Here is an 18,624-nt window from a genome sequence, read left to right as displayed (position 1 = left end):
AATATCGATGGTGTTAACAGTCTTTCAGGAAGTTCCTCAGCTGTGATCTATATAGCGTGTCTCTCTCTTCAAGCAACATGAACTCTAAATGAGGGAGTCTTTATCAAAACATACAGACAGCTTTCCTTGTTTTGAAACCTAAGGCACTGAGGCCTTATTTTTACCATAATAATACTATGAGATCCATATTCCTTCTCCCCACTGAACAAAATAATACCAATGACTAATGAAGTCTGTTGGACAACAAAAGGGATAAAAAAGAAATATCTTGCTCCTATATCACTATGCAAATGTTACATTACAGTATTCACAGTTGGTAACATTTCAGTATCTAAATAAAATCTTTACTGAACAGTTCATCATCACTAAAAGCTTTAGAAGAGTCACCCTGTAGGGGTGAAAGAAAGAGTGGGATGGTGAAGAAATAAAAGCCAGATACTTAATCATCATTATTATTTCAAAGCAAGTCCTAAAGTATTTGAGAATCAGGCAGTGGGATTAAACTAAAAAAATAAAAGGATTTAATAGTATTAGACTTAACAGGTGGTACAGAGTAGCATTCAAAAATCATACAAGACTATAGGTGGGTTTTTTCCCTCATACATATCCAAGCAGGCTCAGTGTCTCATCTGTTAGCCTGTGCCTATCAAACATACTATTAGTTCAACAGACCAGATTTTCAGTTTTCAAAATTAAAGTGAGGAAAATTTCTATTTTATTTGAACAAATTTAACAGATGTTTCTGTGATTAAGTATTGAGTTAAAACATCAAAGCATGGGTTTTTTTTAGTTTATGAATTTCCCCCCACCTCTTTGCAACAGTCACACTGTGAATAAGCAAGTTGCTTTGTGCTGTACTAGATATTAAAAAATTACTCACGATCTTCGCTCTGGGCCATTGGCAGAAAGGTTAATCTCCTCAGGAAGAAATTTTCCACCTTTAGAAAGAGATTTGGACACACAGTCAGCAACAGTACCTCACACCATACTGAAGTCAGTCACCAAGATAAAGAGACCTCACCTGCCTGGTTAAAGAAAGGAAAAAGGAGCAAAAATTCCTTTAATAATGGGCACAATTTATTCTTAAATTTAGAAGGAGCCCCTCTTAGGGGCCTTTCCACTGCAGAGCCATGCAAGGCCGTGCTGACTGCCCGCTGGCCCTCACGGGTGAAATGAGCTCTGCCGCGGCATGACACAAAATGGCTGCCAGCTGTGGCAGCTCCACCACACCAAACAAAATGGCTGCCCTGTCTGGGGGGCCACTGCAGCAGCCCTCCCCATAACACCCACCTTCCTCTTACAACAGCTTTCAGAAATTTGTTTCCTTCCTCTCAAACTCCCCTTGTTGTCTGCTGGGCTGTGTGGCATAGAGTGCCATGGGCTGACAGCTAAGGCCCTCAAAAACTGTTTCTCTAGTGACCACCTCCATTGCTCTGGCACCAGTGGGAGGCAGTGGAGCACTGGTGAGTCTGTCCCAGGAGGCCTTTGTGAAAACCAGGGGATATATGGATGCAGGGCTGTTAAATGCATGTGTCCTCCACTTGTCCTTCGTATAAATACACTCACTGCTCAGACCACCCCAAATACAGCACCCAAGAAGGCACCACACCAAACCCAAACTCGGTGCAGTTTATGGGGCAGAGCTCTGAAAATTAACCTGTCTGGCAGACATCTACTGACAGTTTCCAGAAATTGCATAATTCCTGACTGGCAGACAAGTCAGGGAGGTACTTATATGAATTATTTTAAAATTCAGAAAATATCTTTAAGAAGGTGTTGCAGTCTGTCCATATCTCTTAGGCTCACACAACAGGTACTGGCCCCAGCCCCCCAGAACAATACATACTGGTTTTTAGTGAGAGACCAATAATTTACCTGTGTTTGCTTTTAGAGAAATATAGATATTTCTGTAGTCTGCCCATCACTGTGTTAAACTTCCCCAAAATACAGAAAAAGTAACATTCAGTGAGAACAGTGGAAAGAGGATTGACCCTGTTTAAAAATGAAACACCAAAAATTTTTAAGTGAAGACCACAACTATCTGTACAGTTACAAGATGTGTGATTTTTTCCTCTCTTTTGTACTGCTCTGTACTCCTTTGTCTGCTCTTTTGTCTTTGCCTTGCAAATAGAAGTGGAAATTCGTTACTAGTATACTAAACAATGTGAGACCTCATTTCAGTAATTGAAAACTAAAGCACTTGAAGACAAAGATATATTAAAAACAGTGTAACTTTGTGGAACTCTGAAGTGAAGCAAAGCCATACGGTACAGGAAACTCCAACTGACATCTGTGATTTTCAAATTTGTGAAGCTTCGTTATTGCAAAACACAGCAATTTTAATGTTGTTGAGTGTAGCTCAATAAAATCAGACATGTGACAGCCTGTCCCCTGAATTTTTTTATCTGAAAAGCAAGGGAAGCAGCTGAACAATTTATCTATTTAACAGATTACATGCTATATACCACAGTGAAATAATTTTGTACTGTATACTTTAATAGAGGCCAGCTTTCTGGTAATTCTTGTTTTTCTTTTTATTGATACAAAGAAATAAAGAAAGCAAAATTATCTGAACCTATCAATTAACAGGTCATAATATTTCTCAGACCTTGGTGCAAATTGCAAGTCAGGTATTAGCCTTTGTAAGCCTGTCCTTTGCTTTGCTCAATGCTGTTATCTCCTCCTTTAAAAAGAAGTGGAGGGCAGCTGAAGACAGCTGTACTCTTCATATCCAGGAAGTCTGTACTATTTCCAGCTGAATACCTGCTTGCTGTGAAGAATTACCTAAAGTTTACATAGAACCAATTTGCAGATTAACAAATCAAACCTTCCTCAATTAGGTAATGCCACAATTTAAGTTGTGCAATCACATTTTAGCTCAGGCAACCATAGTCACAGCAAAGCAGACGCACTGTGATTTACTCTGTAATTACATTATCAAATCCTATTTTTGTCTCAAGACCCTGTCTCACTTAATGCCCAGGATGGACCTCCTCAGGATATAGCAAGGTTATGTAGCAATTGTGGCTGTTCATAGCATCTCTCCTTCTATGCTACTGATACTGTGAAATTTCACAGAACTATGCCAGGAGCTGTTGTGACCATCTCCAGCCAGCCCAGGAAATGAAAATACAGCTTAAAGCCATCATATACTATCTCCAGCTCTTCTGGGTTTATTTTCAGAAAAGCTGAGGACTCAGCATGTATTGATATGAGGGAGACAATATGTACAGAAAAGCATTGGCTTATAGTGAGCCAGCATTCCCCCTCATTTGCTTCTCAGGCTTCTCTCAGCTCATTTCTAAAAATGTTCTCTCTAAAAAGAGTTTTGGGTCAAACTGTAAATTTTCAATCTGTCTTTGCTGTTAAAGAAAGCAAACATACCACTTCAGAACACGCACACTCTCTCTCCCTTTCCAGTTCTCCTGTCCCACTTTCCTTTTTTCTTTCCTCATGAGATAGCAGACCCAAAAGCTGAGGGAGCTGCTCAGGCAGTATCCTCTTTGTTGCAGATTTAATGTGTTACTGCTATGGATACTTAAGTGCGGCTTCAGAAGCAGTTTAGGATGCATATCACTGGGGGACATGGAAATCTACTGTGCTGAAAGACACAGTTGTAAAAATGGATAATGCATGTGCTTAGCTGACAGAGGACACAGGCAGCAAAACATCAGACCTCTATATCATATAGAAACAGATCAAAACTGAACCCCAAAATCATTTGTACTGCAAAATTCATGCACTTTAAAATGTATTACCATATTCTGACCCAGTAACTATTACTTGTATAGGTAAGATCTTATCACCCACAGTTACTGCCTATGCCTGTGAATAGAAAAGACATGGAGTTCTTATAAAATAAGATTCACTGCCATCATGAAACATGCTCCTTGGGAAATCTGCCAGTGCCTGATGCTGCTGGCTTTCCAGATGGAAAGCAAAACTTGAAGCCAGCTATATTGGATGACCTTGAAATAAAACTGTGGAGGTTGCTTCTACCTGTGATAGCTGTCTTGGGAGTGGCTATTTCTGCAATGTAGGTGATACTGAATGGCAATTTTTCAATGTATAGAGATTAGAGGATATTAAATAGTAAAACCTATTAGGTTGATTTATAAGTAGTTATTGAAAACAGTTCTACTTACCTCATTAAACTTGTATTATCTGTAAAAATATAAATACAATACACAGTATTTGCTTAGTGTCTGTGTGGTTGTTACACAGCCAAACTAACACTGTGAAAAAGCCAAATTCACCTCTCCATTGACTTCGCAGAATTAAAATTGGTCATTGTCTTTGTACGCTCTCAGTGCACACTACTAGAAGACTCCCTCTTCTCCAGAGTTCTCATAATGTCTATATCATCCAAATTCTCCATAGATCTATCCAGGTTTTTAGACCATTTTACACTATTATGTTTGCTTACTTGTAATCCCAGGAACAGTTACCTTTTATGTAGGTAAGTTTGCTGCAACTTGACTTTCCCCTGGTAATAAACTCATACTAGCAGTCCCACAGCTTCATTAGCTGTCCAGAGTGCATAATTAATCTCTGGTTTTGGGGGGTTTTCTTGCTTCCAATCAGGCTTACTTCTTCTTTACTTGCCATTTTAACTGTTATCCTTTTCCCACTTTGCAAAAAACCCATAAATCTCCTTTTTGCTGCAGTGACATTGCTAGTAGTATTAGAGCTGGGATAGTCAGTAATGGTTATTCTATATGGTATTGGACATAATGATAGAATCTCACATTTAGGGCAAATTCATCATTGAGAAAAATTTATAGTCCATATTCCTTCTAAGGTCAATAACACATCAACAGAGATTAGACAGGATTCTCACCTTTATGTTTTCTGCAGCATGCACAGCACATTGGTATTTTAAAGTACAAAATGGTATGTCTGCTAATTGCCTGGCTTCATACAACCACTGCAAAGTGAAGCAACATCAAGCTATACAAGAACGCAGAAGTGAGAGGTTAATTCCTTTGGTGATGATAACCTTCAATAAACCAACTTAGAAATCCTATGTTTTAATTTAGAATTAATGCAGCAATCTAGTAGACTTTCACAAAGTGGAAACATGAAACAGTCTCTTTCTCATTACTGGCTAAACTCAAAAAGTAATACTGTACTACAAAGCCTGCTTACAGGGAGTGTTTCCATTCTGAAGTGAGAAAAGGCAGCAATGATTGCTTTGTCTTTGTACGAACTAAGTTAATTTCAAATTTTAATTTTTCAGACAAATACTTTGTGACTCACTAATGTAGCATCAACCCTTAGGACTGTTTACTTACGTGTACAGCATCTAGCACTTTTCTCTGAGTTTGGCACCTACTGTTACTATTGTGCAAAGAAGTAACAGCAACAAAACCAGATTTTTTTCATTAATAGAGTTGTCAGTGTTTTCAGTAAGATATGTCTTTTTGTTGAAAGGAGTAATAACTTACTATGAATTCCTTCCTTGTTTTTCCCCTCATTGTATCTTGCTCTAGGAACACAGGATGCACTCTGGGATACTGTAGAGGACGCAGCAGTTGTGTGATGATATGTATTTTTCAATAAATATACTTGTCAGGTTGCTGGCTTCGTAAGATAAGGTACCATTAGGGAAAATACAAAGCCCAGCTTTATGAGGGATACCATGGCTGTCCCCATTGATGTAGCCTGGAGTGGCACACACACTTCTGCAAGATAGGATTAACGTGTGGCTGTGACTGTATGTCCTCGTTCACCTTTCCCAACTTGAGCACATTGCAATGGTGTCTCACCTGCAAATATCCAGAGTCCTTGAGGAAATTAACCAGGAGACCGTAAGCTGGGAAATCGCCCAACCTGGTTTCTGTAATTAAAGTTGTCAAATACTCAAAGTCTGAGGCTTCGGAGATTAGGGACAGCATTTCTAGGGAACTGCTGTGGATCTGTGAGCCTCAAGGATGTCAGCATGCCCAGTGTAGAACTGGGAACTCCTGGAAGGTCCAGCTCTGGTGAGGGTCTCCCAGCTTTCCAGCTGGGAGCCTGGAAGCCTCAGGAACATGAGTTCAGGACAGAATTGCTAAGTTCCAGACTCTGCACTTTAAGCTGAAAGTATAAATACAAGTCAGGTCTCAAAGAAGAAAGAAAAATGCCTTTGTTTGCATTTGACAGCAACCAACCAACACCAGAAGAAAAGATGACATTACACTTTCAAGTTTGTGGCAGTAAAAATGCTACGTTAAAACGCTCAGAAAGGAAAAGCATGTTTTTAGTGGTATATAATGATAAACATATCATTAGCAAAGTATTTAATGGACTGTACCTGTTAGTCAAGATGTTTGTGTCTGAAAAAAAAAGTAAAGGGAGGAATTCTCATTGTCTCTACTGGACAGCTAGGAAAATAATTATGTAATAGAGAATTTTATTTAAATAGTTGTGGTTTTCACAAATTGCTCTTAAGAGAAGAGGGAACAGCTCTGGGTATCTTTAATCTTTTGAATTAGTCACTTTTAGGTCAGTAATATAGACTGCATTCAGTCTTCCGTATGCTACTGCAATGGGATTAGATACTTCTGAATTTAAATCCAACTTCTCTACTGTATGTTTTTAGACAAATTAACTTAGTCAGTTGCCACATAGAGAAATATTCCCCTCCACAGTGGGGCATTTCCAGGAAAGCTCCTCTTGTTGCTATTGAAGTTGACAGTAAAACTTCATAACTGGGAGAGGAGATGGCCAAGCTCAGGAGAATTTAACAGTGTCAGTGAGAATGAAATACAGACAGCTTCTTTGGACACTGTTCTGAATTTCTGTGAAATATGCCTTAAGTATGACCTCCAGGGACCGAGATTTTCAAGTCCTGCCATCTTCAGTTGTCTGAAATGACAACTGAATTACATTACTTTGCAAGTTGTGGTCTAGTGCTTCTAGCCACTGTTCCTCCATCAGAGAGCACTTTTAACAAGAAAAAGATAGACAAACTTATTTTAATAGTTAATCATAAGACTTTTGATTTGTAACCTGACCTGCCAAGCAGGCTGGTCAGCAATCTGTTATCTTAATTGCCAGCTCTGTGTCTTTCAGCCTGAGCAGCACCAGGTGCTGAGCTAAATAACAAGGTGATAAACACACAGCATAATGACTCAGACAATGTGTGCTATATTCATTAAGTGTTGCCTGTGATATCACAGGTTTATAATTAGAAGCTTTAAGAAACTAAGATGAATTGACAGGGACAAAATGGATTCAAATGTAGAAGAGAGGCATACATAAACTTCTTGTTTTCTTCTATTCCCAGTATACTTTCACCATTCCAGATTCCCTACAGCTTTGGCAAAGCCTTAAACACCTGCAGTCCCCAAAGACAGCCTCCACTGATGTCCCTTCTCCCCACCTTATTTTAATGAATCCGCAGCTTAACAACACATTACCATCTCTCTGTAGCAACTATTTTATTTCCACACAGCTTTTTACTTCAATCGCCTAAATTTCTCCATCTGACTGCTCTTGGCTGGTGTTCAGCACATTCATTGCTGGAACCACCAAGGAGATGACCTTCTTATGCCTATATTGAGACCTTATCTAGATACATGTAATCGTGTCACCTCATGACTTAGCATGACATCCAATTCTTAGGCCATCTCCTAGGCCTGCAGTATCAAAGTCTTCAGAAACTGTAACAATTACAAGCATTTTACTTCTGAGACATGAATGTATTAAAACAGAACTAAAAATAACCTAAGTGCCTGAAAACCCTCTTGGAAGAGAGGGAAGTAAACCAACAAAACCACTCTACATTAGTTTTTAAATTTCAGGTACTTTAATGCAGTAACAGAAAACAAAAGGATCTCAGATCTCCTCTTAATAAACATGCTAAAGGCAGCACAGATCTATTTCTAGCTTTGGAAGTCATTCAACAAAGGCACTCTCCAGACACACTGAACTGCTCTGCTCATCCTTGATGCTTATATAGCTGTTATTAATAGTTCCTACTCTCAAATCGTAAGCATTCGACAAACTCATTGGCCATCTTTTTTTCTTTGGCTGACCATTAAGGTGAGCATTTAATGATTTTCCTACTGCCTTTTACTATAATTTTTGCATCTATGGCTCTAGGTAGTACCTGGGTCTTACACTAGGGAATTTGGTTTTCTTCCTCAGCCACAGAGACAGAAAAATTTAGCTGTTACAGAATAATTTCTATTGAAACAAAGCAAAACACTTCTATGCCCAGTACAGAATATTTTTTGGTTTTTTTTTTTTTTAAGTCCTGTCTGCATTATCTTCCACAGCCTCCGAGACCTGCCAGGGCACAGCTGAATGGGAGGTCTCCTCTCTGTTTCCTTGCCCTGCTCCCCCTCAGTCCAGATGGTGCACAGCAGAGGTGACTCATGCTGTCACCTCACTTGTGGATCTTATGGGACTGACAGCACTCAGAGCATTATTCTCCTAGTAACTGGACCAAAGAAACACGTACTGGGGCTGAGTCACTGTGCCAGATTACTGCAGACTCTTCCGACCCACTTATTTTCCTGTCATTTTGTGACATGTTCAGAAAATCTTTTGCTCATGCTGTTTATTCATTATGAGCTATTTTATCCTTTTCTTGAGCAGAGAGTCTGCTTTTAGGTTTTGATGATATAGCTTGAAATACCAAGAGGGAAAATAACAATACATGCTTATTTGATATCTTCAAGCACACAGAAGGTTTCTTGCAATAAGCCATCAAGAAACAGAAAATCAAAATTGCAGACAGTGTGTCAGGAATACATGAAAGCATACTGAGAATTCATCCCTAGTTCAATACTATTGAAACTGCTCCAGGAATGGATCTGGGCTCTTAATAAGAGAAATGTTTTATCATACTCATAACTCATGTGTTTAAGACTGCTGGGCAGACATTTAAGCTCAGCTCTGGGGGAAAAACTGACATATTGTAACTGCTGTTTGCTTTACTGTCTACCACATCAAAAATTATCTCACAGAGACTGGAAAAAATGTACTATCTATTCCAGAGATCAGAGAGTTCAGTAAAGGTCGTTTGTATATTGCAAATTTTATGCAAATGTCTCAAGCAGCCTTGCAGATAACTGAAACAGGCCTGGAGGGTGCCATCTCAGTACCCTATGCCATGCGGCATCTATATGCACAGGGAGTACAACAGTACTCTTAAATAAGCTGGACAATAGTCTATGTAACTTCTCCTCTTGCCCATCTTGCACTCTGATAGATTTGACTTATAATATAGGAGAGAAAATGCTGCAGAATTAGACTCAGCATGTTTTTCCAGCTTCTCTGTAGAAGGTTAGGGGACCTAAAGGAGTTTTGTTTTCGCTACTCTGCAGATTCCTGCTCTCTAAGATTCCCAAAAGCTCTTTTTACTTACTAAAGAGGTCTGACAGTAATACAAATATGTTCTCAGTCAAACCCTGCTGACTATCTAGCTTTCAAATAAGAAATCCACTTTCCCAGGAGTTCTTCCTCTTCCCTCTTCTTTGAGGTAAACAAGACGACTCTTGCCCAGGACAGCAGTTGTAGCCCTACATTCAGTATTATTTGCTAGATGCGTGATGTACTTTTTAGTTACAAGCAACTATACCTCCTGCTTTCATAAGTCAGATGGATGAAGCCTTCACCTGGTTTTTATTAATATGTCCCATAGCCCTCCTTTAGTCATTTAACTTTTTTTTTTTTCCTCCCCTCTCCTAAACAGCACCATGGAGTGGATGAAACACAAAAGCTGTTTGACACAGATGGGAGGAATGACACTCCATGTGCTTAAGGGGATTTGTACAGATGGTGGGTTTAGTCTTTGTCCATCATCAAAACACACCAGCCTACAAACCTGGGACTGGCTTATGACTTTTGGAATTCAGATTAACACAGAACTGTTACAGCCCTCAAGTGCTTGGCCACATATTTACTTCTCTCCTGTGAATTACAAGGCAGGAACAAAGTTTAGATCTCAGGAAAAAAAGATGCTAAAAACATACATGAAGAATGCTAGCTATATGCTCTGCAGTCAGATTTTAGAAGAGACAAAATAATGGGAGGAATTGCAACTACAGTTGCAATATGAGGCCAGTACCTTTGCCACAAACTGAGCATAGAGGCTGTAGGTACTACTGATCATCAGTGATCTTGCTCACTTGGAACATACAGCCAATGATATTTTAAATTCCTCAAAATCTGAGAGAAGAGCAGTGACATTAGCTTTTGGGAGTTCCTTGAGGAGGGCAAGGAGCCAACCTGATACAGTGACGTATTTTAATTAGTATTTTTCAGATCTTCCCTGAATGAAGCCAAATCTACAGAAAGGTACAGAAAAAAAAATTTCCTCTGTCTGTATGTCATGGAGATCTCTTTTGTAGAAACTCACCATTCTCTTCCATAGCTGAGGGTCTGGTCTCTAAATATAATTTGAATACAGCAGTTCAATATTGAACATTTCTCATCAAGAAACTGTCATCTTTGTTAACCATGGTAATTTTCCTCAAATATCTTAAAACTCATTATATTAATATGACACCTAAACTGCATGAATGTTGAATGGATAAGGAGCTGCAAGGCTTGCTCACATCCCGGTACATTTTGAGTATCGATTCTCCTGAGGGGATAGTTTTTAAGATTGTTAATTGATAAAAAGTAATTTCAGTACCATTTAGCAAAGTGGATCTCAAGAGTAAAACAGGCTTTGCTTGTGATCAGCCTGAATAATATGGGGAACCCAAACAAGAATAATCATGAGTATAAATGTCTCTGCCTCCAAGTGTCCTAAACACATAGAACAGTGCACCACGGACTAGCCCTGAGGCTGGCATGCCAATCTTCCCAATAAAAGCAAGTCTGACAAGAGATGTACAGTGGGAGAGCAGATCCCCAGTGGAGGTGACAGTGGCACCTAAATGAGGAAAAGGAGTCAGCAATGAAGATTATCATCAGAGGTATTTCACTGTCATATTTTGGGAAGAGAGAAGTAAAAAGACAACAGGAATAGCTGTCATAGCACAGTGAAAGTAGTGGAACAGGGAATGTGGAGTTAACCAAAGCAACAAATAATAAAAGGATCAACATGTTTTAATAACAGAGGCAGCAAGGAGAATACAAGCTCTTAGGTTGTGATTAAAATCTTACTTGTGCCAGAAACACCTACTTTTTCCACTCCTTACTTAATTCCGTAATTTGACTGCACTTGCTGTCACATACACACACACTCTAATCTCTCAGGTTTCCTCTTTTGAAATACCACTGTGACAACCCATGTTTTGATAGCAGTTCAGCTACCTTCAAGTGCAACAGGCAATCCACCCTTCAGGGACAGGATTCTGAAACAAGGACTTGGAGATCCGTGGGCAAGGATAGCGTTGGTGATATCCAAGTTGAAGAACATACAATTAATCACAGGGGCTGTTTTTTGTATTCTTCAGGGCATGACTTCAAAATGCAAGCCCCTGATGCAGCCCGCAGAACCAACACATAAGCCTTGGCTGCCAGTATGGCTGAGACATTAAAATAAAACAGTTGCCAGGAAGTTAATGTTGAAGTTTGCTTGCTTCCAGGGAAATAATTCAGTACAGTAGACCTCAGAATCTGTATCAGTTTGAATAAGAGCTGAAGGTGCAGTTTCTGCTTATGTTACAGATTTTGTTTAGCTGTCTTCTGTGTCTTAACACTAATGTACTTTCTGCACACATCAGGGATCTTAAATGCTCACATCAGCCATAGAAGACATTCACCCAAGGCATAAGACCTCTAAATAGTTAGATGCCAAACTGGGGCAATTTCCAGATCTTTGGTATCAGGGCTAAGTTATTAGTAAGGTCACAAAGAAAGTTGGTAATGGAATATAAACCTTGTCTTTGCTGTGACAATTTATTCAATTTCTGCTGGCCCTTCCCAGGCTCCCTGTTATTCTTACCCTTGCTGTTTTCCCTAGTGAAAACTGTTGCTGCAGTATGTGCAGTATGGTACACCTGTTTTTTAATGACTACTAAATACACAGATGCCCATTCCAGGATGCTCTGTGACATCCAAGAAAGCAAAAGGCACATGAAATAATCTGCACTGACAGATATGACCTACATACAAATTAGATCCCAGTAAGACAAGTAATCAAGGGCTGAACAGGCATTTAGTATTAAATACCTTTTGCTATCTGTTTAAATTGGTGAAGGAACAGTATCAGTATCCCCAGGTTAAATGTCTGCACTTCCAGCTGATGCACAGGTCCCAGGCAAGGGACAGTATCGTATACTCAGATGAGATCTGGCCAATCCCATCAACACACGATGGTGTTTGCATGTCTCTGACCATGGTTTTTCTGTTTCTGCAGGATGGATGACATCCAGCTGTGCAAAGACATTATGAACCTCAAGAAAGAGCTGCAGAGTTTGGTAGCAATCCCAGGTAATAGCTGTCTCCAGCCCAATATTAGGATAACACCTGGGTGATGTGCAGGTGGGAATGGTGTCAGGAACACACCTCTGTCCCTAACAATAAGAAATCTCCCCCCAGGATTGAGTTTCACATCTCCTTCCTCTAGTCATTTTTTCTTCCTGTTTCATCCTTAATCTCCTGGGCTCTAAATTCCTTTTCATGCTCTATTTCACTGCTCCCTTGGCAGCAACTCTGCAAATATCACTCAAACAAGGTGCACATTTCTTAGATCTTGCACTCCCTTGGCAATCTCAAGGGAACCAAGTGGCACAGAGATTGTCAGGTAGAAAAGACAGAGTGCCAAGATACCTGAGATAAAAGGGAGAAAGGAGAGGGATTTATAACCCCCACTGTGAACATGATTATTTTTTTCCTAAATATATCAATTCATTGTCAGACCTGTAGTTAAGTCTGCCTTCTAGAATAAAGGAAAATGGGTTTCTACAAAGAACAAGGGGCAAAGTCTGCTTTGTGTTTTGCCTTAATTCTCTGCAAATTCACTGCTCTAAGGAGGGATAGAGTTATGGTCAGTTTTGCAGACCTTAACTCCAAACTCCAGCTGCAACCAATGAGGAATTATGCTTTACTACCGCTTTGCTGTTTTACATCATCCACAACACCGATACTCTGTTCAAGAAAAAAGTACAAACAGATCCTGCAAAACACTCCACAACTGCAGTGGGCCATTTGCACTAGATACTGCTGCATGGCCTCTAGCATCCTTCAGAAATAATTTGCAGCTGCCCAACTATTAAGGGAAGACAAGTTTTGACTCTCCTTTGGTTATCTTCATTTCCCACCCCTCATTTTATTGTACAACTTTAAAGGACAACTTTCTCCCCAGAAAAGAGGGAGCAGGTCACTCAAAGTAAACATGGGTCTACTCTGAGGTCACGAGTTTTTAGTCATAGAGAAACTTTTCCACTTTTCTTTGCACCCAAGAGTGGATTAATAATTTCTCTTTTTCTTTCTTTATACTTCCTAGTTACTTATAGGTCACATTTTAAATTTCTAATAACACTGTTGGTACATCATTGGTTTAAATGGTATTGGAAAGGATTATAACTTCTAGAAAAATTTTATGAATTATTCCCCTTGCCTCACCTCTCCTAGTCTGCAGCTTTCCTATTCATACTTTTTACTGAGTTAGGGTTGATCTGTTTTCATGTTTTTGGTGGGCTTTTTTTTTAACCTCTTAGAAACTATTTTCCAGTCACAAAGTCTTAAGCAGAGCTCCACAGACAGCAGTTCCCCCTTTGCACTTTGCAAATCTCATACTCAGGAATTAACATTGCGCAGTTCCGGCAGCACCACCTTTTGGCAGACTCACAACAATACTTTTGTCTTAACGAAGACAAAGAAGCTGCTGGCGTTCACACAGAGCTACGTGCTGACACAGCGTGTGCCTAACCTAGAAAAACACTTTCCAGAAATGGGTTCATTCATAACATCTTTATCTTAACTTTCCTGTTAGCATATGGATCTGTTTAGAGACGCCTGCTGTTTGGTTTCAGCACAGAGAGTTTAGCCAGTTTCAGCAGACATGGGATCAGTCTTTTAGAACACAGAGTATGCAGTACTTTGCTGAAGAAATCACTGCTACTTCTTGCTTTGCCTCTTATGTCTATGGAGCAAGGGATCTCTTCCTCCCACTACTGAAGGTAGAAGCTACTTTCTACTTCCTTTCAATCTATCCTCTTCCCAGATTGAGATGTACTCTCCTAAGATATCCTTCAGGAAACTGCCTGCCAAATACGTGCATCCTGAATTGTGGCATTCTCCTTTTTTCTCTGCTGCAAATTCAGCATTAATTACAGGAATTTTCAATAGGTAACAATGTAAAAGTTCTGAAATCTTCACAGCAGTCAATAATCACCTTAATTTATAATTTCCAAAAGGCAAAACACAGAAAATACATCCCAGACAAAGAAGCCTTATGTTATATTACAAATTATTTCCTCCTCCACTGGCAGACCATAATTTAAAATTCTCCAAGGAGTATGGCTTTGAGACGGAGACTTACAGGATATTGTCTCAAAAATATATTCAAGGTGTTTTTACCTCACTTACAAAGGTGTGGATTTATTGCAGAAATTCCCAGCAATAAGTGCCTTAAAGCCCATGATCCACAATTAAGCTGTATTAAACAGTTATTTTTAAATGTCTGATTGATTTAGCTGTTTAGAGTGTAAGTTCAAATAAGCAGACATAACATAGCTTAGATGCAGCAGACTGCAGGCAGCTTGCCCTTCTTCCCACAACTCTTATTGTACTTAATTTTATGGTTCTCTAAATGCAGTTCTACCACTCAAAACCAAAATTCTTAATTTAACACAACACGTCTTCTCAGCTAATCAAAATTTTCAGCTTCTTGAGGAAATATGTGGGCTGGGATTTGCCTCTGGCTTTCTCATCTTTGCTCCATTTGCTAGGTTTGAAGATTTCTGTCTTAACTACATTTGCTTTATAATCTTAAAACTACAGCCCTGTAATCCCCAACATTCTGAATTTTAGTTTGCGACAGGCACATCTTTCATGTCATTGTTTACAGACAACCTAGTCATTACAGACTGGCCAGTTAACGAGGACACATATTAATTACTAAAGCTGTCATGAAATACAGAGAAGTGGTTCCCTTTGGTGTGGTCTCATTTCCCCTGAGGTCAAAGGGAGTTTGTGCCATGGATTTTAACCAAGCATCGTGGACTGTTTTCTTACCAAAGCACTTTAAAATATTCAAAGCAGTGTCTTGCAGAGTAATTTAATATTAAAACTAGGCTTGGCAAGGCCCACGGAGTCTCCAGACCATTAAGCTGATCAGACACAACAGCAGCAAGTGGAAGAGAGAAAAGAGGCAGTGACTAGGACTTGCTGGGGTTTTGGTGACTCAGGTCTGAAGAGCCATTGACTTCAATCAACAATTTGTTCTTAGACACCTGCAATACCCACCCCACCCCACCCCAGCTCACCCTGCTCCCTAGAATCCAAAGGAATAGTCTCTTTTCTCTGTTTTTGACCAGAAAAAGAAAAAACAAAGATGGAGAAACAAAGAGAGGACGAACTGATTCAGAAGATCCATAGACTGGTACAAAAAAGAGATTTTCTCGTAGATGATGCAGAGGTGGAGCGATTACGGTAAGAACTAAAAGCAGGTGAATTTATTAGTTAGATTTTACAAGTCTAATATGGAGTGAGTGACAAAAGTGTCACTACACCGGAGCGAGTGACTACTGGGAAATAACTGGTCCTTTAAAACAACTTACCAAGTTAAGCCTCCTCTTGATTCAATAGCAAAAACATTAAAACTAGATGACTGCATTTCTGTGGCTCTTTTTCCCATTAATGATTCAGTCATCTCATGACTACAGCAGGGTTTGGTCTCTTACTTATCTACCAGAAAGTGTCAGGGTATTTACCATTAAAAAGAGAAGGATTTTTGCTGCTGTCAGAGGATCCTCTGGGCCTAAGAAGTAGACATGAAATGGAATTCCACAAGGGGCATATTTGTAGACATCTAAAAATCTGCCTTTTTTTCCTTTTTTAACAAATTATTAATGTGGTCAGGTTTTAATATTACTATTCTCACCTTGCCATACCAAAAAAAGAGAATGCAGTTACTAACACAGGTCTACTTAACCTAAAGCATAAGCAAGTTCAGAATGGTTTAATCTCAGTATTTTAGCCCAAAGTTCCAGAGAAACCTGTGGTCTTCCTCAAACATTCATTCCAGCTGTTGCACTGAGATTCCAACATGCTACAGAGTTTTGCTATTACTTCCCCTGTGTCTTTCAACTGTAAAGGTTCAAGGCTCAAATCCATTTACCCTAAATGACAGTATCTTTTCCAACACATTTAAATTCTAAGCAAGCAAAGGACAGGAGGGAAGAAAGCTTGCCAGAGTCCTGCAGCTGATCAAAGAGAGCTGGCCAAAGACAGCAGCTGACGAGAAGCCTGAGCCAGTAACGTAATCCAGAGCTCTCAACTGCTAGTTTGGTGTGCAAATCACAAAAACCTCATCAGCAGACAGACAACACAGAGGCCTAATTGGAGGCTACTGAAAATGTACTGCCATGCACTATGCAGATGTGATACATTAGTGTCAATTCACATCTGCAGTAAAACCTGAGGCTTTTCTTTAAAACTCTTGATAATAAAATCTACTTTTCCTCTAAACTGGGATATTCAATCAGTGCACTCATTGTTAATGTTTAAGTAACAAAACAGCAAAGAAACTAACATGGAAATATTGTTAATAGATGCAGTTAAGGTTAGCAATGTAATCTTTTTATCTTTAGGCAAAGAGAAATATACTTGGTTTTGGTAAACACTAGCAGCAGCAGATTATGAGATCCAGTCTTTTGTCTAAGCAGGCCTTTAAAAATAAGCAGTAGAATCATATCAATATGCACCCTCTGCTTTACTTTGTAGAGGAAACATCATGAAGCACTTGTGAGGCCAACTTAAAATAGATTATATATTATGATTTAAATCTGCTTACTAGGGAATATAATGAATCCAACACTACCAGAGACAAGTAAAGAACCTTGGGGAAAATTCTGTCTCTGAATTCTACAATTAGTTTGTTACTGTTTTCATTTAGGCAAATATTTTGCTCTTTAATAAGCAGCAAAATTAAATGTTTTTCAAAAGAAAGTAGTGAATTGTTTACTAGTGATTTTATTGATTTACCAGTAATTTTTAGTGATTTAAACTACTCTAGGTTTTGCTATCCCATTTACAGGGAAAATATTGTTATTTCTGTAACATTTATTTTCCTTTTTTTCACCAGAGAGAAAGAAGAAGACAAAGAGATGGCTGAATTCCTTCGCACCAAGTTAAAACCCTTAGACAAAGCAACACAATCTCCTACCAGTGAGTTCCTAAACATTAAGAAAAACAAGAATAATAGGAAAACCTCCCAAGACAACTGGATAATTTTCAAAGGCCATGCTGGGCTAGCCTCTGCATGTGCATCAGCAGTTGCTGCCCACTTAAAATTTAGATGCCCAGTTACCCCTTAAAACTGCATTCAAGTCATCGATGGCCATTTTCAAATTGCTTTGTATGTTTTAAACACGCAGAGTATCTTTGAATACACACTGCCACAACCTGCTTTTCTAAGCAACTAGATTTATTTTTGCCAATCACTTTCCCATCTGGTTCTGCAAAAATAACTGGAAAACACACCTCTTAAGATATATGCTAGGATATCTGAAGTGAAATTTGCCTGTTTTACTGCAGGCAAGATGGAAACTAAAGAAAAAGACCACAAACTTCCACAGCTGCCCTGAATTTCTTACATCTTATCAGCATAAATAGGCTTTTCCATCACCTCAACCCGAATCACTTACGTACAGAACTGCAAACACACTGATTTCTCAGAAACTATGTGGATTACATGATCCCTTGGAAGCATTTAGGTGCAACTTTCAAACAAAACAGTCGTGGCATGAGCTCTACAAGTTAAAAGACTGATTTTTGACGTGCCTCAGACTGAGGTCTTAGGCAGAGAGACAGTCAAGTGAGAGCCCTTCTTAGGAAGTGAAGCTGAAGAGGTTTGTATCCAAACACACTGCCATTTTGCACAGATCAAGCTCTTGCTAAAGGGTTTCCAGAGGATGCGGAATGACTGTTAAGTTCAATTGCAAGGTTGACAGAGACATTTTAAGATGCATCACTCATTATTTATACCCTTTTAGTCAAAGGAAGCATGACTCATCTCCCTTGTTATAGTTTACTTCATGTCATTGCTTTTAAATGCAGTGTTAGATAAAATGATTATTTTCACCCTGAAAAATTAAAACCTACCTTTATCTTGTTCTCCTAGTTATGATGAGAGAATAAACTCTAGCAATCTTTTTGTTCTTCAGCTCCTTAGTTGTTGGGGTTGAAACACAGTAAGATGACTTTCTGTGGAAGGACCTGTTATCTGACCCTATGGCTGTGAACAGGGACACCTGGATTGAACAAGATGCAAGAGGTTTACCCCCCAATTCCCTCCCCTGAAGAGATAAGACTTCCTGAGCAGTTTGAATCCACATACCAGCTTGGTTACTACCAAAGTGTTAGATGTATTGTTAAAAAAAAAATCTGGGGGGAGGGTCAGGAAAGGCTTGCATTCTTTAAGCCAGAAGTAGGAAGAAATAGTTTCACCAGCTCTTGGTTTTAATGGTGTCCCATTTTGAACATTGCAGGCAGCCCAGCAGAAAAGAAGGC

General features: G+C 39.3%; 1 protein-coding gene across 1 annotated transcript in view; it reads left to right on the top strand.

The window, feature by feature from the left end:
• Positions 1-18,624, top strand: part of LOC104520901 (uncharacterized protein C16orf45) — a 22,588-nt gene that overhangs the window by 3,796 nt on the left and 168 nt on the right. Inside the window, 4 exon segments of the mRNA XM_010162721.2 lie at positions 12,305-12,378; positions 15,429-15,543; positions 17,198-17,280; positions 18,603-18,623. Coding sequence (XP_010161023.2) covers positions 12,305-12,378; positions 15,429-15,543; positions 17,198-17,280; positions 18,603-18,623 — 293 coding nt within the window.

This window comes from Antrostomus carolinensis, unplaced genomic scaffold (genome assembly GCF_000700745.2).
Source record: "Antrostomus carolinensis isolate BGI_N321 unplaced genomic scaffold, ASM70074v2 scaffold54500, whole genome shotgun sequence".
NCBI classification, from domain to species: Eukaryota; Metazoa; Chordata; class Aves; order Caprimulgiformes; family Caprimulgidae; genus Antrostomus; species Antrostomus carolinensis.
Note: the sequence above shows the minus strand (reverse complement) of the source record. Positions and strands in the feature narration are given on the sequence as shown.